At 39.2% G+C, this 19,685-nt stretch overlaps 1 protein-coding gene across 3 annotated transcripts; it reads right to left on the bottom strand.

Annotated features, from left to right (window-relative positions):
- Positions 1–30: 30 nt before the first annotated feature.
- uspl1 (ubiquitin specific peptidase like 1) lies at positions 31–17,819 on the bottom strand. Of its 3 annotated transcripts, none has more exons than XM_082549770.1 (10): positions 17,633–17,819; positions 16,569–16,640; positions 16,031–16,190; positions 15,291–15,413; positions 14,351–15,206; positions 13,846–13,956; positions 6,703–6,832; positions 4,692–4,817; positions 3,218–3,378; positions 31–2,097 (listed from the first exon to the last, which is right to left on the bottom strand). In XM_082549770.1, exons 3-10 carry the CDS (start codon positions 16,157–16,159, stop codon positions 335–337), a joined length of 3,399 nt encoding a protein of 1,132 aa, XP_082405896.1. In that variant the 5' UTR covers positions 16,160–16,190; positions 16,569–16,640; positions 17,633–17,819; the 3' UTR covers positions 31–334. The 3 variants fall into 3 exon arrangements, with proteins under 3 accessions (XP_082405896.1, XP_082405895.1, XP_082405897.1); XM_082549769.1 differs by having other exon boundaries at positions 16,569–16,643; positions 17,633–17,818; XM_082549771.1 differs by lacking the exon at positions 16,569–16,640.
- Positions 17,820–19,685: the final 1,866 nt, after the last annotated feature.

Here is a 19,685-nt window from a genome sequence, read left to right as displayed (position 1 = left end):
TTTCATAATAACTGACATTTTGACAAGTACAAGAATCATATAAAGAATTTATTATTTACACTAAAAGACAGTTATAACTAAGTAATACATCAACACAAACAGAAACAAAATTTAATTGGCTTCAAATGGCCAGTTCCTTAGTTCAAAGTGCCAAAAATGCAAAAAAGCAACAACCCCCCCAAATTTCATCTGTTATTTAACATGACACACCTACAAACCTTCATTAACAGAAACATAAATAGACATTGAGGAGTTCTCCCTTCTTTAATCTGAACTAAAAAAAAAGACAAGGTATAGCTGTTAAACAACTCCAGATAATGGTAAACATCACAGCTTAAATGAAAAGTTCAAGTGCGCTGAGTGCTTCGGTTTCCATGTCGGTCGGGGTATGACTTGCAGCCTGAGAGAGGAACTCGTCAAGGAAGTTTTCGTCGTGTTGCCCGTTCGTTCCGCCATTCATCTCTGATGGTCTCCCAGCAGCTTCGACCACACGCTCTGCTCCGTCAGGCCCATTGGCGAACATCTCGAAGAAGCCCGTGCTGTCTGGCGAAAGGTTGCTGGCTGTTGTTGCCGGCGAAAGCAAGTCCGACAGGAAGTCGTCACTGGTGGCTCCATCGTAGGTGCTTGAGGTGACGGTGCTGGGAGAGTCCAAGTCAGTGCTGTCCGGTCGAAGCTGTAGTCCCTCATGTTTATCCAACATCTTATTGATTCTAGCAAGCTGCTTCTTCCTTGATTTGAGTTGCTTAAGCAGTTTGTATCTGAGGGCTTCTGTGCTGCCGAGGCCTACAGGAACCTCTGAGGAATGGCTGCCATGTCTCTTTAGAGAGGCTTTAAGGAGTGCCTTTGCTCCAGGTGTAATCAGGGACGTACTAGACATCACTGTAGGGGTGGTTAGGTGGTTAGAAGTGACTGGTTGTGACTGCACAGTAGGTGATAGGAGGGGTCTCTGGTTGTTTAAGCTCTTAGCACGAAATGCCCCGTACATGTCTGCAGCTTTCACTGGCAGATCTTCGCTGTCCTCTGTCCGGAGTTGTGGTTTTGGGTAGAGCGCCATTGGAAGATGCGGTCTCTTCACAGGGTTGGGGGTAGAGTGAAAAGGAGGAGGAGGAGGGGGCTTTAATTGTGTGTCTGATGCAGGGGCAAACTTAGCAGTGGACTTCTGAACTTGGTTTAGTGGATGTTTGCTAAGCAGGAAGGACCAGCGAGAATTCTGATCTAGTAGTGATGCTGATGTGGGATTGCTCTCATTGGCAGAGAGGGGTGGGTTATCAGTAGAAGACATGAGGGAACCCTGTTGTGTAATTTCAGTAGATGGACTCTTATCCTCAGTATCAGGGACCACAGGCTGTTCACAGTTTACTCCACAGGGCTCTGAAGATGTCGATGATGAAGTATGCAAAGCTACTTTTGATGAAGCTACCTTTTTACCTTTTGCTCTGCTGACGGTTTTCCCCCTGCTGATTCCTTTCCCTCGTCCTCTCCTGGCACCGGGCACAAATGTCGGATCGCTGGACGAGCCGTCCCCTGAGTCGGGATCACTTGAGGTGGAGGGAAGGTCAACACTGGGACAGTGATGCAGTTTATTACCTTCGGCAGCAGAAGAGCTGTCAAGAATTTCATTCTTACCAGCGGTGTTCAGATCTAGAGTTTTGTGGTTGTTGTTTAAAGACTGCATTTCTACATCGGGTTTTACTTCAACCAGTGTGAGCGTAATGATTTCACTGTGGGTTAGGCCCTCAAAGGTGTCGAGCAAAGTGGTGGCACCTATGGAAGTATCAAAGCCTGCCGTGACTGTTGTGTCCATGCTACTGCTGGTGTCTTCAGTGAGAGCGCAGATGATGTCGGTGTCATTATGAGGAATAAGAAGAGACTGATCTGGACTGTGAACCAACACCCCATCCGCTACCGAACCTTCATTTAAACTGTTGTTTCTCTCATTGTCAGAGAGTGCAGATGTGGAGGAGGAAGAACAGATGTGAAGCTCTTTGTCGTCTTCCACCTCCCAGAAGACGATATGCATCTCATTAGCAGGGACCTGAAGCTTTTGGTGGGTCTTACAGTCAGGGTATTTTAAATCATCATATTCCAGCCACGAGCCTGCAAATTTAAAAAAAAAAAAAAAAAAAAAAAAAAAAAAGCACAACAAATGGTTACAGCAAAATGCTGCAGGTTCAACTTGGTCGTCTATGTCAAGGGTTTGTTTTATTTGACCAATGAATAAGAAAAACTGAAATAACATAAAACAAAATAAATAATGCAGAATTACGGTCTCTTCCAAGAGCAACTCTGCGCAACACAGTCTGCCATATGTCTAATCTATTCAAAGCATACTGCAGACTAGTTAATTATCTAACTTGTGAAAGAAATGGCTACACATCACAATAACGTTACATTTGCAAAATCGGTAAGCTAGATACAAAATAAAATCTAATTATTCAATAAATCTAATTATTAAATGACAGTGAAATAGACAGCAAATAGGGTTCTTCTCTTGCATGAACTGTCCAGCAGAATGTGCTGTTGGCAAACTACGGCAGAGTCAAATCAGACTCAACCATTAAGTGTTTCAACCACAAAGAAAAGCACTTAAATGTAACTTCCAGTTTAATAAAAACCAAAAAACCTAATTTGACCTCATTTATTTGTGTAAAAATACTGCACTAACAACTTCAAAATATCTACTTAATCAAATTCAACTTGTATAAGGAAAAATGCATTACAAAGATGACATATGACAAATGTTTAAAGTGAGAATTGCTTTAGTTTTGAAATGCTTATTTATGATTTTATAAAAAAAATAAAGTATGCATCAAAGAGCTGGGACAGGGGCAACAAAAGGCTGAAAAAGTTGCGTAACAATAAAGAAACCATTTATCCCACAGAAACTGTTTCAGACACAAAGAGAGATGATGTTGAGCACTCTTAGAAGAAGACTACAAGTCTGTACACAGCATCTACTGAACATCTAAAATCAAGCGAGAATGGAAAAACAACTTTATTTTTGATCTACAGCAACGTGCTGTCGTTAAAAGGAGAGCTGATGCAACAAGTGGTAAACATGCCCCGTCCTACCGCTTTTGAAATGCTTCTGATTCATTTGAAATTGGCATATTTTTAAATAAATAAATATTTCTCAGTTTCAACATTCGATTCTCTCTCATTTGCACAACATTAAATAATTCTGTCGTCTGTTCACATTTCACACACAAATACGTACCATCAGCGCTGCAAGTCCAGGTGACAAAGTGCTTCAGGTGACTCTTGTACTGTATGACAGTGGTGACGGAGTAGTTTCTGCCCTTGAAGTTGAAGGTGTACGTACTGACATCGTTGTTAGGGAGCCCCTCCACAAAGTGCAGTGCAAACACTGGAGGCAGACTATAAAACACAAAGCAAGGCAAAAAAAGCAAAAAGTGGTGATAGGTATAAAAAAGTGAAAATCCAGACAGACTTTAACAATGCATTTGTTTTGTGTTTTTAAAAGAATCTTATTTATTTTAACCACTCCGGTGCATTAGTTTTGCAAAGAAAAACATACCCTGCAATAACTCAAGTCTGAGCTGCACTCTCTTTATTACTCTCACAGTATATTCATAAGGACACCACTGCTACAGATGACCCACTTCAATTTTTTTTGTCAAATTGTATTTCCATTTATATTCAAGCAGAAAAAAAAAATCTGCATAACATATACACTCACTGGACAATTAACTGCTCATTAAAGGAAATATCCAATCAGCCAATCACATGGCAAAAAGTCACTGCATTTAAGACCATGATATCAGGTGGTGCAGATGCTGGTACGAACTGAGCATCTGTTGAAGTTCAAAGTAAGCATCAGAATGAGGAAGAAAGCAGACTTAAGTGACATTCAACTGGCATGACTGTCAGCGTCAGACAGGTTGGTCTGTTTTTCAAAACCTGCTCATTTACTCTCTATGTTTCAGAGAGAATGGTCTGAAAGAGAGAAAATATCCAGCGAGCAGCAGTTTTCTGGGTTAAAATGTCTTTTTGACGGCAGGGGTCACAGAGGAATAGCCAGACTGCTTTAAGCTTATAGGAGGGCAACTGTAGCTCAAATAACTACTTGTTAGAAACAAGGTATGAAGAAAAACAACTCTGAATGAAGAGCAGTTTGAACCTTGATGCCTAAGACTTCACTGGCTCATGCTCCTGTCAGCCAAGCAAAACAAACGGGTCCTACAATTCACACGAGCTTAACAAAATTGAGTAACAGATGATTGGATAGACTGATGAGTTTTAATATCTTCAGTAAAATTCAGACTGAAGGGTCAGAATTTGGTGTAAAAAACATGGCAGCACAGATCTACAATCTGTGGTGTGTCAACAGTTCAGACTGATGATGGGGTAATGGTGTGGGGAATTTATGCTAGCGAGGTAGTTAATAAGGTGTCCAGTGAGTTTATTGGTAAAAGCGATGATTAGATTTATTGATCTTTTACTTCTATTAATGTGTTCATTAAGTAGTTATTAACCCCTTCCATAACTGAATACAGTAATTTCCACCAACCTCTGTGGTTTGAAGACAGTGGACTAAAACAATTCAACAAGATGCTAATTTATGTTCATAAACCCAAAGTCCAAAAATAAAACCCAACAAAAAAACCCCAAAAACAAACAAACAAAACAAAAAAACCAACCCACAACACTTTGATTCTTTTGATTCCTACCTTTCCCACACCATAGTCCTCATCTCATTCTTCTTGCAACACACATTGCAGGGGCCTAAGTGTGCTGCTTTTAGTGGGTGCCAATCAGGTACAATATTTGTTAAAGTAGGAAGAGTCTTCATATCCCTGAAAAATTACAGCATAAAATGTATTTAGGATTCAGACACAAAACAATTACAGTGATGATGAGAAGTGCAACTAACTAGTTAAAAAAACAAAACAAAAAAAACATGCCACTACCACGTTTTTTGTAATGTATTGCTGGCATCGCATTTATTTGACATGCTGATTTTCATCAGCTAAGCTTTCAACTCTTATGTATCTGATACTAGAGCAGGGCGATATGGCCAAAAATATTTATCACGATATATATTTGAAAATTTGCGATAACGATATAACCGACGATATAATTGATGCGAGACAAAATACAACTCCACAACATTACTAGCGCAAAAAGACAACCTTCCATTTATTTTCACTTAAGAAGCTGGTTTTTATGTACATTAAAGCTTTATAAAAATGTAACAGTGCAAATGCAAATTCCTTGCTGAAAGTTTAACCAAAAGGCATTTCCAGTAGAAATGGGCTGACATATCCTGAGCATAACCATGTATAATATCCACTGAAGTTAAAAAGAGGTGCTTTGCAACATTAAACTGCAGTGTGCAGTACGCATTTTTCGGACCATAAGGTGCACGGGATTATAAGGCACATTAAGCGAAACAAAGCAGTCAGATAAATCAAACTTTATTAAACTCATTCTTCTTGCTTCCTCCACTTCTGTACCATTGATTCATTAATGTTGAATTCTCTGGTAGCTGCTCTATTCCCATGTTGTTGCAGTATATTAATGACTAACCTCGTATTGTGGATGGATTATCTCAGTTGTTCTCCTGACTGAAGTTTGGTCCGTTTACAGCATCCTGCCATGCGATTGCATTTGTCTCTAACCATGAAGAACCTTCACACTAACTTTTATAAGTGGAAAAGTGTTAGTGTTCGTCCTCCAGCTTCACTGTTTATGTTATGCTAACATAGCTGTGTCGCTAGCGATCACGTAGCACATCATTATATACCAGCTAGCCAAACTTCAGTAACCCTACAAACGTCACTGCTGTTTAGTTTCCTGTCTTCATTTATGTTGGAAGTGATAGCAGAGCTGTACGTTTGAATTTTTTCAGAAATCTCTTAGTCAGAACATGCAATATCATGCTTAGGTAACTAGCGAAACTAGCGAGCTAACTTCCGCTAGCTTCCTGCTAACTTCTAACTCCGTTAAATGTAATACATTTTGTTTTCATGGATGCCTGGAAGTTAAACTTCATAGTTACACCTGGTAAAGCAGCAATGCTGATCGTTTTATTAAAGATGAAAGAATTTAGACAGTTTTTAACTCTTAGTGATGCTGCAGTGTTGTTTGACCTGAAGCATACGGAGTTTAGGACCCAGATTACTCCCAGATTTAAGAGCATCTTAGAACGGCCGCTTGCATGTTCTGCAAAAAAATGTGCTTTGTTGTGTATCTGACGGACAAACACCAAACCAGTTCCACATCACGGAAGTTGCACCATTTTTACAAACCAATTCTGGTTCATCTGTTTCACTCAACAATCGGCCATGTGCGTATGAAAACAAAGGCACTGCGCATGCGCGTTTTACTCATATTCTATCGCGATATTTCATTTTCCTATCGTTGCCTAACATTATACCGTTATTACCGTGAACGGTATAATATGGCCCAGCCCTATCTGATAACATTTCTGGCAGAAATGCAGCTGAGGAATTTGTACAAATTTGCCTTCAATTACTTAATATTTCATATTTTCCCTTTGCCCTCTTGAGAGACGCCCAAAGCAGAGTTGGGCCTCTTCCAATTCGTATAATAAACAATGCATCTGCTCCCAGCAGTATAGTTATTCTGTGCTGTAGTTACACAAAGATCAAGTTTTATGGAATAAAGTGTAATGCAGTATTTTGTACACCTCAGCTGGTTAAAAATAAATGAACCTACCTTTTTCTCACAGGTGTTTTACATTTGCTGCACTTCATCTCCCAGTAAAAGGTTGCCTGGAAGAGACACTCTACCCAAGAATCCATCACAAGCAGCAGCGGCATAGCAAATACCGGAGTTTCCCTCTGACCTGAAAAGTAAAAACATGTCAGAGTTCGAACACTGTTACACGCTCAGATGCACGCTCCTATTCCAGGTGATTTTTAAAAACATAATCTTTGGATGGGGATTAAGATAAACTTTAGATATCACAACAGGATAGCCATCGCCTGCTTGGCTTTCATCTTCATTATTCCCATCCATCCCTTTGCACTTACATCATGCATTTTCCAGATTTTATACATTGTAATAATTTGGCTCCAACAAGCTGAGCAAAATCCAAGGTTTGCCTGCCCGGACCTGTGTCTTTCTGATACCATCAGGTGATAATGACTGTTTTGAAGGGTTTAAGATTAAGTCTACACAAAAGAGTGACTGGTACTCAATACAGCATTGTGGTATGTGGTATTTTCTTGTGAAACGCCAAATATATAAAAGGATTTTACACATAACAAAGTAAAAATAAAAACAATTTTAAGGCAAGTATTTTATTTTTTGAAGTTCTCAGATGGGGCGTTTCACATAGTGTGTAAACTACTGTACGTGTTTACATTTTACAGAAAGAACTTGCCAGAACAGGACCAACTGCTTCTTAAAATACTTCTTTTGTCACTGATCTGCTGGAAAAAACTGTAGCACTAGGCTATGTTGAAAATTAATATTCAAGAACAGAGGGTTTGAGGGGCCCCACGAGCCTTATGCGGTCGAGTTTGCATTCGCTCAGACATCTCTTTCTTGCTCACAGTAGCGTGGCGAGATTTGCATATCGTTTCTGACCTAACACTGGTTTACTATAACTGCTGGTGGATTCAGAAATGCAGTCCAGAAAACAGACTTTTTTATTAATACTTTAAAATAAACAAGTTAAGATTATATCAGTTGTCAACGCTAGGAATCTTGTTTTTTGTGGTCCAACTAAACTTTCTGAATTAGGGGAGTATGTGGGAAGAAATTACTCAGCAAATGTACAGGAAAAGCTATGGCAAATATGGCTAGCAAAAGAAACCCAAAAAGCCAAGGAAAAAGTGTTTATCAACTGCTCCCCCTCCCTTTTTTCTAAAAATCTCTAAAGATCTTTTTCCCCCAAAGATCTTTAGAGATTTTTCCCCCTGTTTTTTTTCTTTAAACATATATATTTGGGCAATTCTATCATCTCCTAATGCAAACGTTTAGTCTTTGTCAGCTAAAATGTGCTGCAACAAGCTAAATCCTGAACAAACAAGAACCAGACATGCAGAACTGGGCAGCAAGACCTGTCTGGTATATGACCTATTATAACTTGAATGGCTGAAGACTAAAGGCTGAGTCACACTGAGGACTTTACTTGTTGCAGCAAAGAGACTGAAAAATGCTTTAATGATCAGCATTTTCTTAAATAATAATGTAAAGGCAACATTTCCTGGACACGTTGGTAGTTGGAGCCCTTCTCCATTACCTAATGCATGCTTTGAGCTCAATGTATATATTTAAAACTACACTTAAATAAAACACCCCAGGTCATAAAATACATGTATTTATAAACAAACATGCAGCTTTTCTTCTGCCACACTTCATGTTCAGTGTCATGTCTGTCAGCAAGATCATGAAACCTTGTGGAGAGGAGGAGAACCCCCCCCCCCCCCCCAAAAAAAAAACCCCAACCATGGCAGCTGATGTTTATATGCTATAAATGGGTAATTTTAGCCCGTTGCTAGGCAAAATAACAACATCATTTTATCTGATATAGATAAGAACCTTCAGGGACCCAAGATCCAGCTGTGCTTCAAGTTTGGCTGGAAACTTGAAGCAAATTATTATGGAAATAATTTGGCGCTGAGAACTCACATTTAATGCAATAATTCTAAACTAATAACTATTACAACAACAATAAAAGCATATTGCAAAATCTGACAATAAATAAACACATTCCAATAATACTGTATTGTGGGTGAAGTACTGTAATAATAACATATGGTAGGATATCCAGTGATTCCCACCTCTAGTAAAAAGACCTTTCAGATGCTACAAGTTGTTTTGAACGGCCGATGTAAGGGTATTGCTTCAGAGTATCTAAACAAGACACTAATGAGCTGTAACTTAGGTCTGAGGCGAGCGACAGGACATGTAATTCTGATTTAAGAGGCAATGTTGGGGAGTAACGGAATACATGTACCGCCGTTACGTATTTAAAATACAAAATATGAGTAACTGTATTCCGTTACAGTTACCGTTTAAAAAGGTGGTATTCAGAATACAGTTACTTTGTTGAAATAAATGGATTACACTGCGGTACTTTCCCGTTTCATTTTGTCGCGGGTCAGGACTGTTTGGGTTTTGTTTGACAGCTATGTTCTGTTGTTCCAGGCGGCAGCGTTACGGTTGCCATGGTTACAGGGCGACGCTCTCTCTCTCTGCGACTGTGTGTTTCCTGGGTGAGAGAGCGCCTTTTCGTTGTTGTTGTTGTGCTAAGCTAACAGGCAGAATGCTACAAGCATAGCTCTAAAGAATGTAGCATCATGGGCAGTGTAGTCCGTGCTGCAGGGAGAATGGACTGCCATACACGTTATGGGTCTGTGAGCGCGAGGAGGGAGAAAAAGGGGAGTGGAAAGGTACGAGTTGTCATCGAGGAAAAACGGGAGCTGGAAGCATGTAAATATAATAATAACCACTTCAGCCAAGAAGAGTGCCTGATGAGCCCATATGTAAGTAAGCTATTAAGACTGGACTGTACACCGTGTTCGTGTTTTCCTCCAAAAACAATAAGTTCTGTTGGAGCAGCCTTTCAACGCCTCTCTCTGTCTCTCGCAAGAAAAGTTGACCCACACAACAAAGTAAAGCTATTTTTCGGCTACGAGCCGACAGGGACCCCGCCGTATTAGTCAGAGGTCCCTTTACTACAGTTCGGAGTCGCGGACCTTCAGTAATAGTAATAAATCACACAGCAATAGTACATTCACGTTGTTGTAAAAAGCATGATAATATATTAAGTAATCCAAAGTATTCAGAATACGTTACTGTCATTGAGTAACGTAACAGAATACGTTACAGAATACATTTTGGGGCATGTATTCTGTATTGGAATACATTTTAAAAGTAACCTTCCCAACACTGTTAAGAGATTTACTTTATATTATTAAAATAGTGTCACACGGTATAAAAACTACACCCACCGATACCTAATGAAGCTCCCTGTCTGACTCCACTGTCACTCATTATTATAAAGACAGCAACATTAACAATCAAATGCACATGCACTTATCTTTATACATTACGCTTTTCTTATGCAAAAATTAGAAACTAACTTTGCAGTCTGTGCAAAATTTAAACTAAATCTTCTTAAGACTGTGGCTCTTACAGGCCCTCTTCCCAAATGGTGATATGAACCTTCTAAGTTTACCCAAAATACACTCTTATCTGTTCTCAAAAACAAACACACACACACACACACACACACACACACACACACACACACACACACACACACACACACAGATAAACATTCAGGATACCACTGACTGTTTCGTTTACTCTACATAACAGACATTAAATTGGGCCAGTGAAGCAATGATACGTTTACCTTGATATTTGTGCTCAAAATTGATCACAAATTGTGCTGAACAAAATATTTTGGCTGTAGATTGTGACGCTTGGACTGGGCGTAAAATAGATTACGTTTTAATTATAGATTGCGTTTCAATGCGTTTATCAGCCCAGGAACAATGTAAATTATAAATGCTAAATATCAAGCAACACCTGTGCATTTAAAAATTCTGCAAATAGCACAGTTTTCATATTATGAAGGCAAAGTTTTGCATGCATTCACTGAAAACAATGCAGATTTTTATGGATTGACCTTCTCACCAGGCTGCTCAATTATGACAAAAACTATTACAATGACTATTTTGGTCAATATTAAGAACACAAGTCTGACATCAGAGACAAGACACATTTACTGAACTTTTTCTTGGTTGAACTGAACAAAATATAACACACAGTGGCAGAGGGTGGTCTTATTAAGGAAAGAAAAATCTGTCATCTCTTCCACTTATCCAATTCAGGGGCAGGAAGCACATCCCAGCTGCCATAAGGTGTGAGACAGGGTACATACTGGACAGGTTGCCAGTCTGTCGAAGGATTAACAGACATTCATACTCACTTTCACACCTATGGTAGGGCTGCTCAATTAATCGAATTTTAATCACGATTACGATCTGGGCTTTCAACGATCATTAAAAATGACGGAGCCGATTATTAGCCCCTCCTTCATTTATCCGCGACACCTTAAAGGCCGGTCCGTGAAAATATTGACGGGCATAAACCGGTCCGTGGCGCAAAAAGGGTTGGAGACCGCTGATTAAGAGGACCCGAGGGAAGCTCGGAAAGCTCGGAAAGCTAAGCAGAAGTTATTTGGAGAGGAGAGTGACTGCTGTTGGTTGAAAAGAGAGGTTAAAAAAACTTCAGTGGTGTTGCACACTATTTTATATTTTTTAAAGTCATTGTTAACCCTTTAAAGCCGGTCAGAGCAGCACGCTCCGTTTTGTGTAACTATTTTTAAATCCCTGTAGAACCGGAACCGTGTAAGCTAGCGCAATAATTTGTTTTGCATATGAAACCGGAGGAGTTGTACTTACATCTGATGCCATCAGCTTGTCCTCGGTCACGGTTTCCTTCCACATAAAGCTTTGCAAAAATTGCATAAAAAGCGCTTGCAGGAACAAAAACATAATATTCCAGAAACATGCTTTGCCGATCTGATCAGCTGTTCGTTACACTTCCCACAGTGAAACAGACGTCAGCGCGAACTATCACATGTCCGCCATTTCCTGCCCGAAACCGGAAGTGACGTCATTTTCGCGGAAATTGTAGTTTTTTTTACTTGTAGGCCTTAAAAACCTATACTGGTCATGTTTGACTTTTCTGAATAGTTGCTGGGATGCTTAGAACTCAAATTGCACTGCTGGAAATAGTTTATTTTGATGCACCTGCTGTTTTCTTTGCAAATTTGCATCATAGGATTGTTTTTTCGTTTTTCCTGCAGTATATAAAAATTGGTGTATCTCCAAAATAAAACTATGAAGACACTCAAAATAAATTTCCTGTTGTTGTAAACTATTTTTTGCAACTTTTTTGTATTTAAAGTTTTGAAGGATAAGCCTCTTAAATTTCTCCAAGTAGAAATATATGTAAAAAAAACAAAAATGATTTTGAATTTTTTTTGTAGTTTATTGCACTTTTTTGCAATTAATGTAGTTACTATGGACTTAATGCATACATATTATTAAAATATGGGCTATAACAGTTGCATAGCAAATTGAAATGCTCCCACAAATGGCACTACAACATGTAAAAATTTAATATAAGCTCTGGCGGACTTGGTTCTATAGTAGGTCTTAAAGGGTTAAATAAATATCGTCAAATAATCGAGATCTCAATTTCAGTGAAAATAATCGTGATTATCATTTTTGCCATAATCGAGCAGCCCTAACCTATGGTGTAATTTAGAATCGCCAATTAACCTAATCCAACTAAATGCATATCATTGGACTGTGGGAGAAAGCCGGAGAGAAGCCACACGGAAACAGGGAGAACTCTGCACAGAAATGCTTGGCCAGTTGGTAGATTCAGTCCCAGGACCTTCTTGTTGTAAGGCAACAGCACTAACCAGGAAAATCTGGCATTGTTAATGAATGTTGGATTTCATAACACCAGACAAAAAGAAGCAGTGAAAGTGAAACAAATACAATAATTGCTTTATCTCTATTATCTTGTTTACATAATCTCTGAATGTCAAACTCATAAATGAAAATAAAATCTGGTTAGTTGCCCCACCCTACTTCCTGTATTGTTTGGGCAAACGCAACCCCTCCAGCACTAGTTGCCTTATAATTAAGGCTTTGAGTGGTTTTAGTGTGACTGAGCTGATAATCCGGTTGTTCAGTGATGACGCAACGAATCCTACTTCCGGGCCTAAAGTAGTCTGCGTTTAATATGGCTTTTGTGTTGTTAACATGTTTAATGTTATGTATTTTCTTCTATTTGATCTCAAAAAGCTCCTAAAACAGTCAGTGATCACTGTTGACCTCCCTCGGCTTTTATTACCACTAATCATTTATTTAAGCTCAGTTTTTAAAACCTTAGGATGTAACTACAGCCCAGCCCATGCAGCAGTATATGAATGACTAACCTCGTATTGTGGATGGATTATCTCAGTTGTTCTCCTGGCTGAAGTTTGGTCCTTTTACAGCATCCTGCCATGCGATTACATTTGTTCCTGACCACCGAGAACACTCACGCTAACTTTTACCGAGTGGAAAAAAAGTTAGCTTGTTTATATTAAGCTAACATAGCTGTGTCGCTAGCGGTCACGTAGCACATCATTATATACCAGCTAGCCCAACTTCAGTAACCCTACAAACGTCACTGCTGTTTAGTTTTCTGTCTTCATTTATGCTGGAAGTGATAACAGAGCTGTACGTTTTAATTTGTTTCCAAAACCCCGCAGTCAGGACATGCTATGTTGTATTTAGATAGAAGCTAGCGAGCTAACTCCCTGCTAACTTCTAACTCCGTTAAATGTCATAAATTCGGTTTTCATGGATGCCTGGATGTTAAACTCAATTGTTACACCTGGTAGAGCAGAACGCTGATCATTTTATTAAAGATGAAAGACTTTAGACAGTTTTTCAACGCTCAGTAATGCCATAGTGATCGTTTGATATATGGACCTGCAGCGGAGTTTAGGCCCAGACACGGCTAGTGACGTCCGACTGAACAACCGGATGTGTGTGGATTAAACCAGTAGCAGTAATACACAGAAACAGGACAACATTCTTTAGAGACAGAAATTCCTCATGGGGATCTCAGCACAGCTACACCTTTATTTTCAATGTTCTCATTGAACATAGACATGCTGATAAATGCTTCAACAGGAGAACACCACTCTGCCTACGCTTTTAAATAGCATTCCCTGAAAAACTTGTCTCTTAAAGACATGACTTAAGACTGCCTGAAAATACTTACCAACCTGTCATGAACCTTCATTAAGTGTAAAACTCTTGAGCTTACCGAGTTTGCAGTGCAGTTTGGGTTGCAGTAGTCTGAAGACTGACATTCTTAGACTCTGAAGGTCTGCAGTGGCCTTTTGCAGCACATGACTTGGAACCCGCACAATGCCATCTAGTCAGAAAAAATTTTCCACATGAGCAAAACAAATACAACAAATGCTGGGTTTCCACAAGTCTATTCATGGAGGGCTATGGGGCTAAAGTCACAGCCACTTTCTGTTAAGAACTTTGTTTTCCTTAGACAACAGCTATAACTACTAATGCATCTTATTAGCCTGCTGTTCACTGTAACAATCAACAGATGAAAACATCTGTGTATGTTTCTGTTCTGTGTCCTGCGTACTGTTTGTTTGTATATATGTGTCTTTTTGGCTGCTGTTACAACCAAATTTCCCCTTGTGGGACAATTAAAGGATTATTCTATTCTATTCTATTCTAAAACAGACATTAACGAATAAAAGTTAGACATTACACTCGTGCATAGATTGAAATTCACTTCAACTTACCACTGCCAGTCTGTTGGTGGACTTGAATGGCCGCACATATGTCTTCATATCCTTTTAGGAGCTGCCACAGAGATGACTGCTGAGGTTCGTCTTTAGGTTTACACCTTTGCAAACTCTTACAGTTGAACAGAGCAGCAAGCAGCGAGTCCAGCCAACACAGGTTGTCACTGTTCCTCCAGAGAAGCTGATCTGGAATAGGTACAAGATCTTCTGACTCCTTTAATGTACTCTCTGTATTCTTACAGATTTCAGTCCGTGATATTTCTGTACACATTGTCAGCTCACTTTGAGGACTCTGTGAAATATCGATTTCATTTAAATGAATGTCCTGTTCAAAGCCGTTTTGGATTCCAGGAAGACTCCTCTCGTGGTTTAACTCAATCCCTGATATACCATGGGCACTGCAATGTGAACTGAGCACAGCCTCATTTTCATCAGTAGTCAAAGAAAGTTGCAGGGAGCTTTCAGCTGAGAGTATAGAGGGGGCAAGACCATCTGCATAAGCAGCACAGTCTGGATCATTTTCTTTCACAGATTCCCTATTTGTCACTTCTGCAACTCGATAATCCCTGTGGTATCCATTCAGCTTTTCCTCATCTGTCGTGGGTTCTGCATATTGGTCATTTCTGACAGCATTTCCAGCACCATCCTCTGCTGAGCTAACAGGTGTGGCAGTTACACCTTGTGGCTCGAGACCGCCAAGTTCATTTGATCGAAGATGTTTGAATGAAGGTTTAATCAACTCTTCCTTTTCCTGTGTGGAGGCATTTTTTCTTTTGTTCCCAACAACTGGCTCCACGGCATCCAAGCTAGCCAAAACATCCTCCAAGGAGCGGCTGACCAGTGGGAAGAGGCACTGTGAGAGAATGGATACAAAGAGGTTACCAAAGATGACGGCAAAACAAATATATCAAACTGTGACTTGAGTGGTTGGACTTACCTGTGGGTTTGTGCAGACAGTGATCGAATCCTGGAGGCTGATTCGGTACGAGCGTAGAGCATAGCTCAGCCCCTTCGATGTACACCAAGGGCAATAGTCCAGTGAAGCAGCTCTTCCCTGCACCTGGGGAACAACATGGTGTATGTTAAAGCCCCAGACGTCTACCAAGTTTACCAAGTTCACAGGTGAACTGAAGACAACAGCTTAAAAGAAAACACAAATCTAGAAAAAGATCTAACTGATGAGATTCATTAACATTTTAGATTTTAGACTGCATATATTTTCAACCGATTACTTTTTTTTTTTTTAAATCAACCATTTCTTTTATCTGTCAGCAGCCTTACTTTTATATATTTACACATTATGTACACATGAATCGAAACTTGAAATACTTTACTTGATTTACCTTACAAGACCGATCAAGATTTATGTTTTAAATGCTTGTAGTGAGGAGCAGTTCAAGTGAGGCAGGACAGGGGGAGTCAAGTACTTGAAAGCAGATGCATATTTGTAATAAAATCATAAGTAGTACACAGTTTCCCATGTTACAGTATGACAGATTTGACAATTGCAAGCCTGTCAAGACAAGTAACGTACCAACTTTCGCCTTTTACAACCAAAGATTTCCGTTTTTGTTTGTTTTTTGAATTTGCTTTGGTACTGTCCAGTCACAGTCCAGTTTCAAATACAATTCAGCTTTGCGCAAGTGACAATGAGAGGAGAACAAGAGCTCTACTGACTTTTCCCAAATACCCCGCCAGTGGTGAGGCCAAAGCCTCCAAACCAGTGTCTTCACCAGTTATTGGCAAACAGCTGCTGCGGCTATTCGGGTCCATGGCTGTCCGGTGCCATCCACAATATATAACCATGTCACCACAAACTCTCTCACCTCCGAGCACACTAAGGAAGAAAAAGAAAACAGGTATGTTATGAAGTTATCAAGGTACAAGTTGCTTTGAAAGTAGTTTTGTTCCTTTTAATAAATTTGGTTGTGTTGCAAAAAAGAAAAAGAAAAAAAAAAGATCACTTTATATCTCATAGGCTTGAAACAGTGATGGTAATGCATAACATTAGAGGTACATTAATCTGTTTTTAATCAGGAATTTGCGCCTCATCAGTACAATACTATGCTATTTATTTTTTCTTATGCAGGGAAATAGCGCACTCATAAAAAATATAGTTCAACTATTTTGCGTTATTTCAACCATATTTAAACATTTAGCTGAAACGAAATGATTTGACAAAAGAAAAACATCAACTATTGCCATCTGTATTTACCAGTAGGAAGACGGCAGTCAACAAGGATGATATTAGCAGATAACGATGTTCAGGCAAGATACTGCAGCATCCCTACTAAAGGAATAAATGTACACAATAAATACATTAAAACACCCCCAAAAAAGAAAAATCTTGCAAATGCTCAAAGGTGACCTCTTTAATCTTTTCACTGGCGTAATGTTTATGCTTAATCTTTGTCAATCTACAGCCAGCCTGAAGGCAGAACAATAGACTCTTGAGCACGGGTGATGATCACTGAGTGGAATTTAAATTGATTCAGAACTTATCTTTCAAACAGATAAGAAAGCTGCCCTTCTTTCCTATAAGTTCTTACAGATGGTTTGGATACATTTTTAAATATATAAGTCACATTTAATTGACCAAAACAACAGTGTATAGAGATTGATCTTCTCTGAAATTTATAAAAGAACCCTCACAAGGTTCTAACTACAATAAAGGACTCTACTTTTCTAGGATGGTCCCGGCATGACTGCAGCATGCTTGTGTTTACCCCTAAAGTCAATCTATTAGTTTCCAAATTAGTTAAATTCATTTATTATGAGCGTCTCATTCATCTTTCTAGAACATTCACAGGGTACAGTATATAAAGTATACACTTTAATTGGCAAGGCTTTAACCATATTGCCCACATGTTTTCTCCGCATTTTTCTCCAAAGGTATTTAGATCAATAATAGTACACGACACAAACCAGGAACCAATTAGTTTCCCAGCAAAACTAGCTTTGATAGCTATTTAACACTAACATAAGCAAGCAAAAAAAAAAAAAAAAAAAAAAAGAAACCTCACTTAAAACACACTTTTGTAATAAAATGCTTAGTTACCATTACCCTGTTAATGCTGTAAGGATATAGTGATTTTATTTGGGAAATTAAAAAAATACGTTAAAATCAGTCTGTTAACCAGTCTGCATGCCCTGACTGAACTATCAGACAGCTTGAGCCTGGAAGGTAGCATGCTAAACGCTTAGCCTAAGGCCGGGCAACCGTTTAACTCGCGGCTAAAAATTATTCTTAGTAAAAATAAATAAATAAATCATACGTACCCAAACAAATGTTAAATTATATTTCCTGTTACACTGAAGTCGGTGCACATTAAGCTATAGTTTTTAAGTCCCGCCGGTGTAATGGGTCCATGTGCAGCTTTCTATCGATTCGTGTCACAAACGTTTTCCCAACCGCGGGTTTGTGCAGCGGCCTTTGTCTTCCCCCCCTCTATCACTGATGGTTCCGCTGGCCGCCACTCGGCTGTTCAAGTGAACTGCAATAACGTGGGCTGAAGTTATATTGACACAATACTATCACCAACACTGTGCGACTAAGGATACTAATAATATTTTATTTATGTATATTATTTTTGTAGGATGAGATAGGGTATGTCTGTTGCACAGTTTGTTTATTTATTTATTTACTGTTATTACTGTTCATTGTAATTATTATTATTATCACAGTAATCAATACAATGATAACAGTGATATCTTCTCTTTCTTTTCTATTATTATGTTACTATTATTTATACATTTGTTTTCAATTGTTACCCCCCAAAATACTGAAATACTTACTGAGCGAGTAACCAGGCCTCAGTAGACACACCGAGAGCCCCGTTTGCTCACCTCCAAAAAAAGTTGCCTAGCTATCATCAAGGAAGGGAAGAATGTGTGCTGTTGTTTTAGTTGCTCTTAAACAGCAGTTTTGTTATTTTTATTATTTTATTCTGTCATTCCCCTTCACTCTATCTGAACACACACACACAAAGTGAGTTTTTCTTGTCTGAATTAACCATAACCAACAGAACTGAATATTTTAGGCAGATATTTTAACGAACGTGTTAAAAAATCTGCTGATTTGAAAAAACAGTCTTTATTTACCCCTCTTTTTTCACATAGCATATTTTGTAAATGAACGATAAGGGCGACTATTTCTCTGGTGATTTGTTTTTTTGCCAGCCCACTGTATGCTTAATTTTGCTGATTGGGTGGGGGTGGGATGGATTTTACATATGTCCCCCATTTCAGTTCATAATACCAGCCCTTGCAGGCTCCTGTACCCCCCATACACACACATGCTCAACCCACCCACACACACATATGCACACACACCTCCCTCCACCCAATCCCGCCTCTTGCATGGCATGTGCCCCCCCCTTTAAGCCCCTCCTGTATCTGCTGCTCTCCTGTCCTCTATTTTCCTCTTGATGACAAAATGAATTTGCATATTTTTCCCAGGGAGCGTTCATTAGAATGCATAAACCGGCCGCCTCCTAGCCTCACGAGCAGGCTATAGCTTTCCGCCGTGGCATCTCCTGATGCAAAATGAGACACAGACAGGCAGCATCACTGGCAGACATGTGGCCTGAGTCTGGGTTGTGATTGGCATTTGGAATCACTTCACCCTTCCCGTTCTTAATTCAAGGATAAGAATAAACTCTGTCAGCCATTTTTCTTTGTTTCTATGTTAGCTGCTAAGAAGAAGAGCCGTTTATTTATTCTCTTTAAACATATAAAGAAACAATTCATTCATTTTTAAACATGCGCAATTAAAGGAATATTTACTGTAGGGATGTGGTTATATTTGAAATCATGAGAGACTGTGGGCACCTTCTTTATTTAAGCACCCCACCCCCCTACCCCCCTTCACCAGCCATATTCAAACACACAGACAAACCTTTCAAGTCAAATTACATTACTGGCTTGAATCCACTCAGTGCAAAACAAGTCGTTTTAGGAAGGGCCTCTGTCACAGACTAAAATCACACTCCTGGAATGTCTTTTCTACTCTGTGGAGGCTCTTTTTGCCTTTATTTCCATATAACTTTCCATATAACTCTGTCTAATGGTGGCGCTAGAGCTGAGGTCCCAAAGTGACAAAATGTGCATTTTATAGACTGATGATCTGAATCTATACAGCTCATTCTTCTGTGCAGTTATTCTGTGCTGGTAGTGTAATGGGTAATTATTTATAACTCTACGTTACACACTGTTATACTGAATATAATGCAGTATAACTGCATATTATGCTGTATTATCAAGGATAATAGCAATTTTCATGTCTGTATATGTTATAAGGTAGGCCATGCTAAACAGGCACACTCAATAAATT

The sequence above is a fragment of the Aulonocara stuartgranti genome (assembly GCF_965226115.1).
Source record: "Aulonocara stuartgranti genome assembly, chromosome: 10".
NCBI classification, from domain to species: Eukaryota; Metazoa; Chordata; class Actinopteri; order Cichliformes; family Cichlidae; genus Aulonocara; species Aulonocara stuartgranti.
The sequence above is the reverse complement of the archived record's forward strand: the minus strand, read 5'-3'. Positions and strand labels throughout refer to the sequence as shown.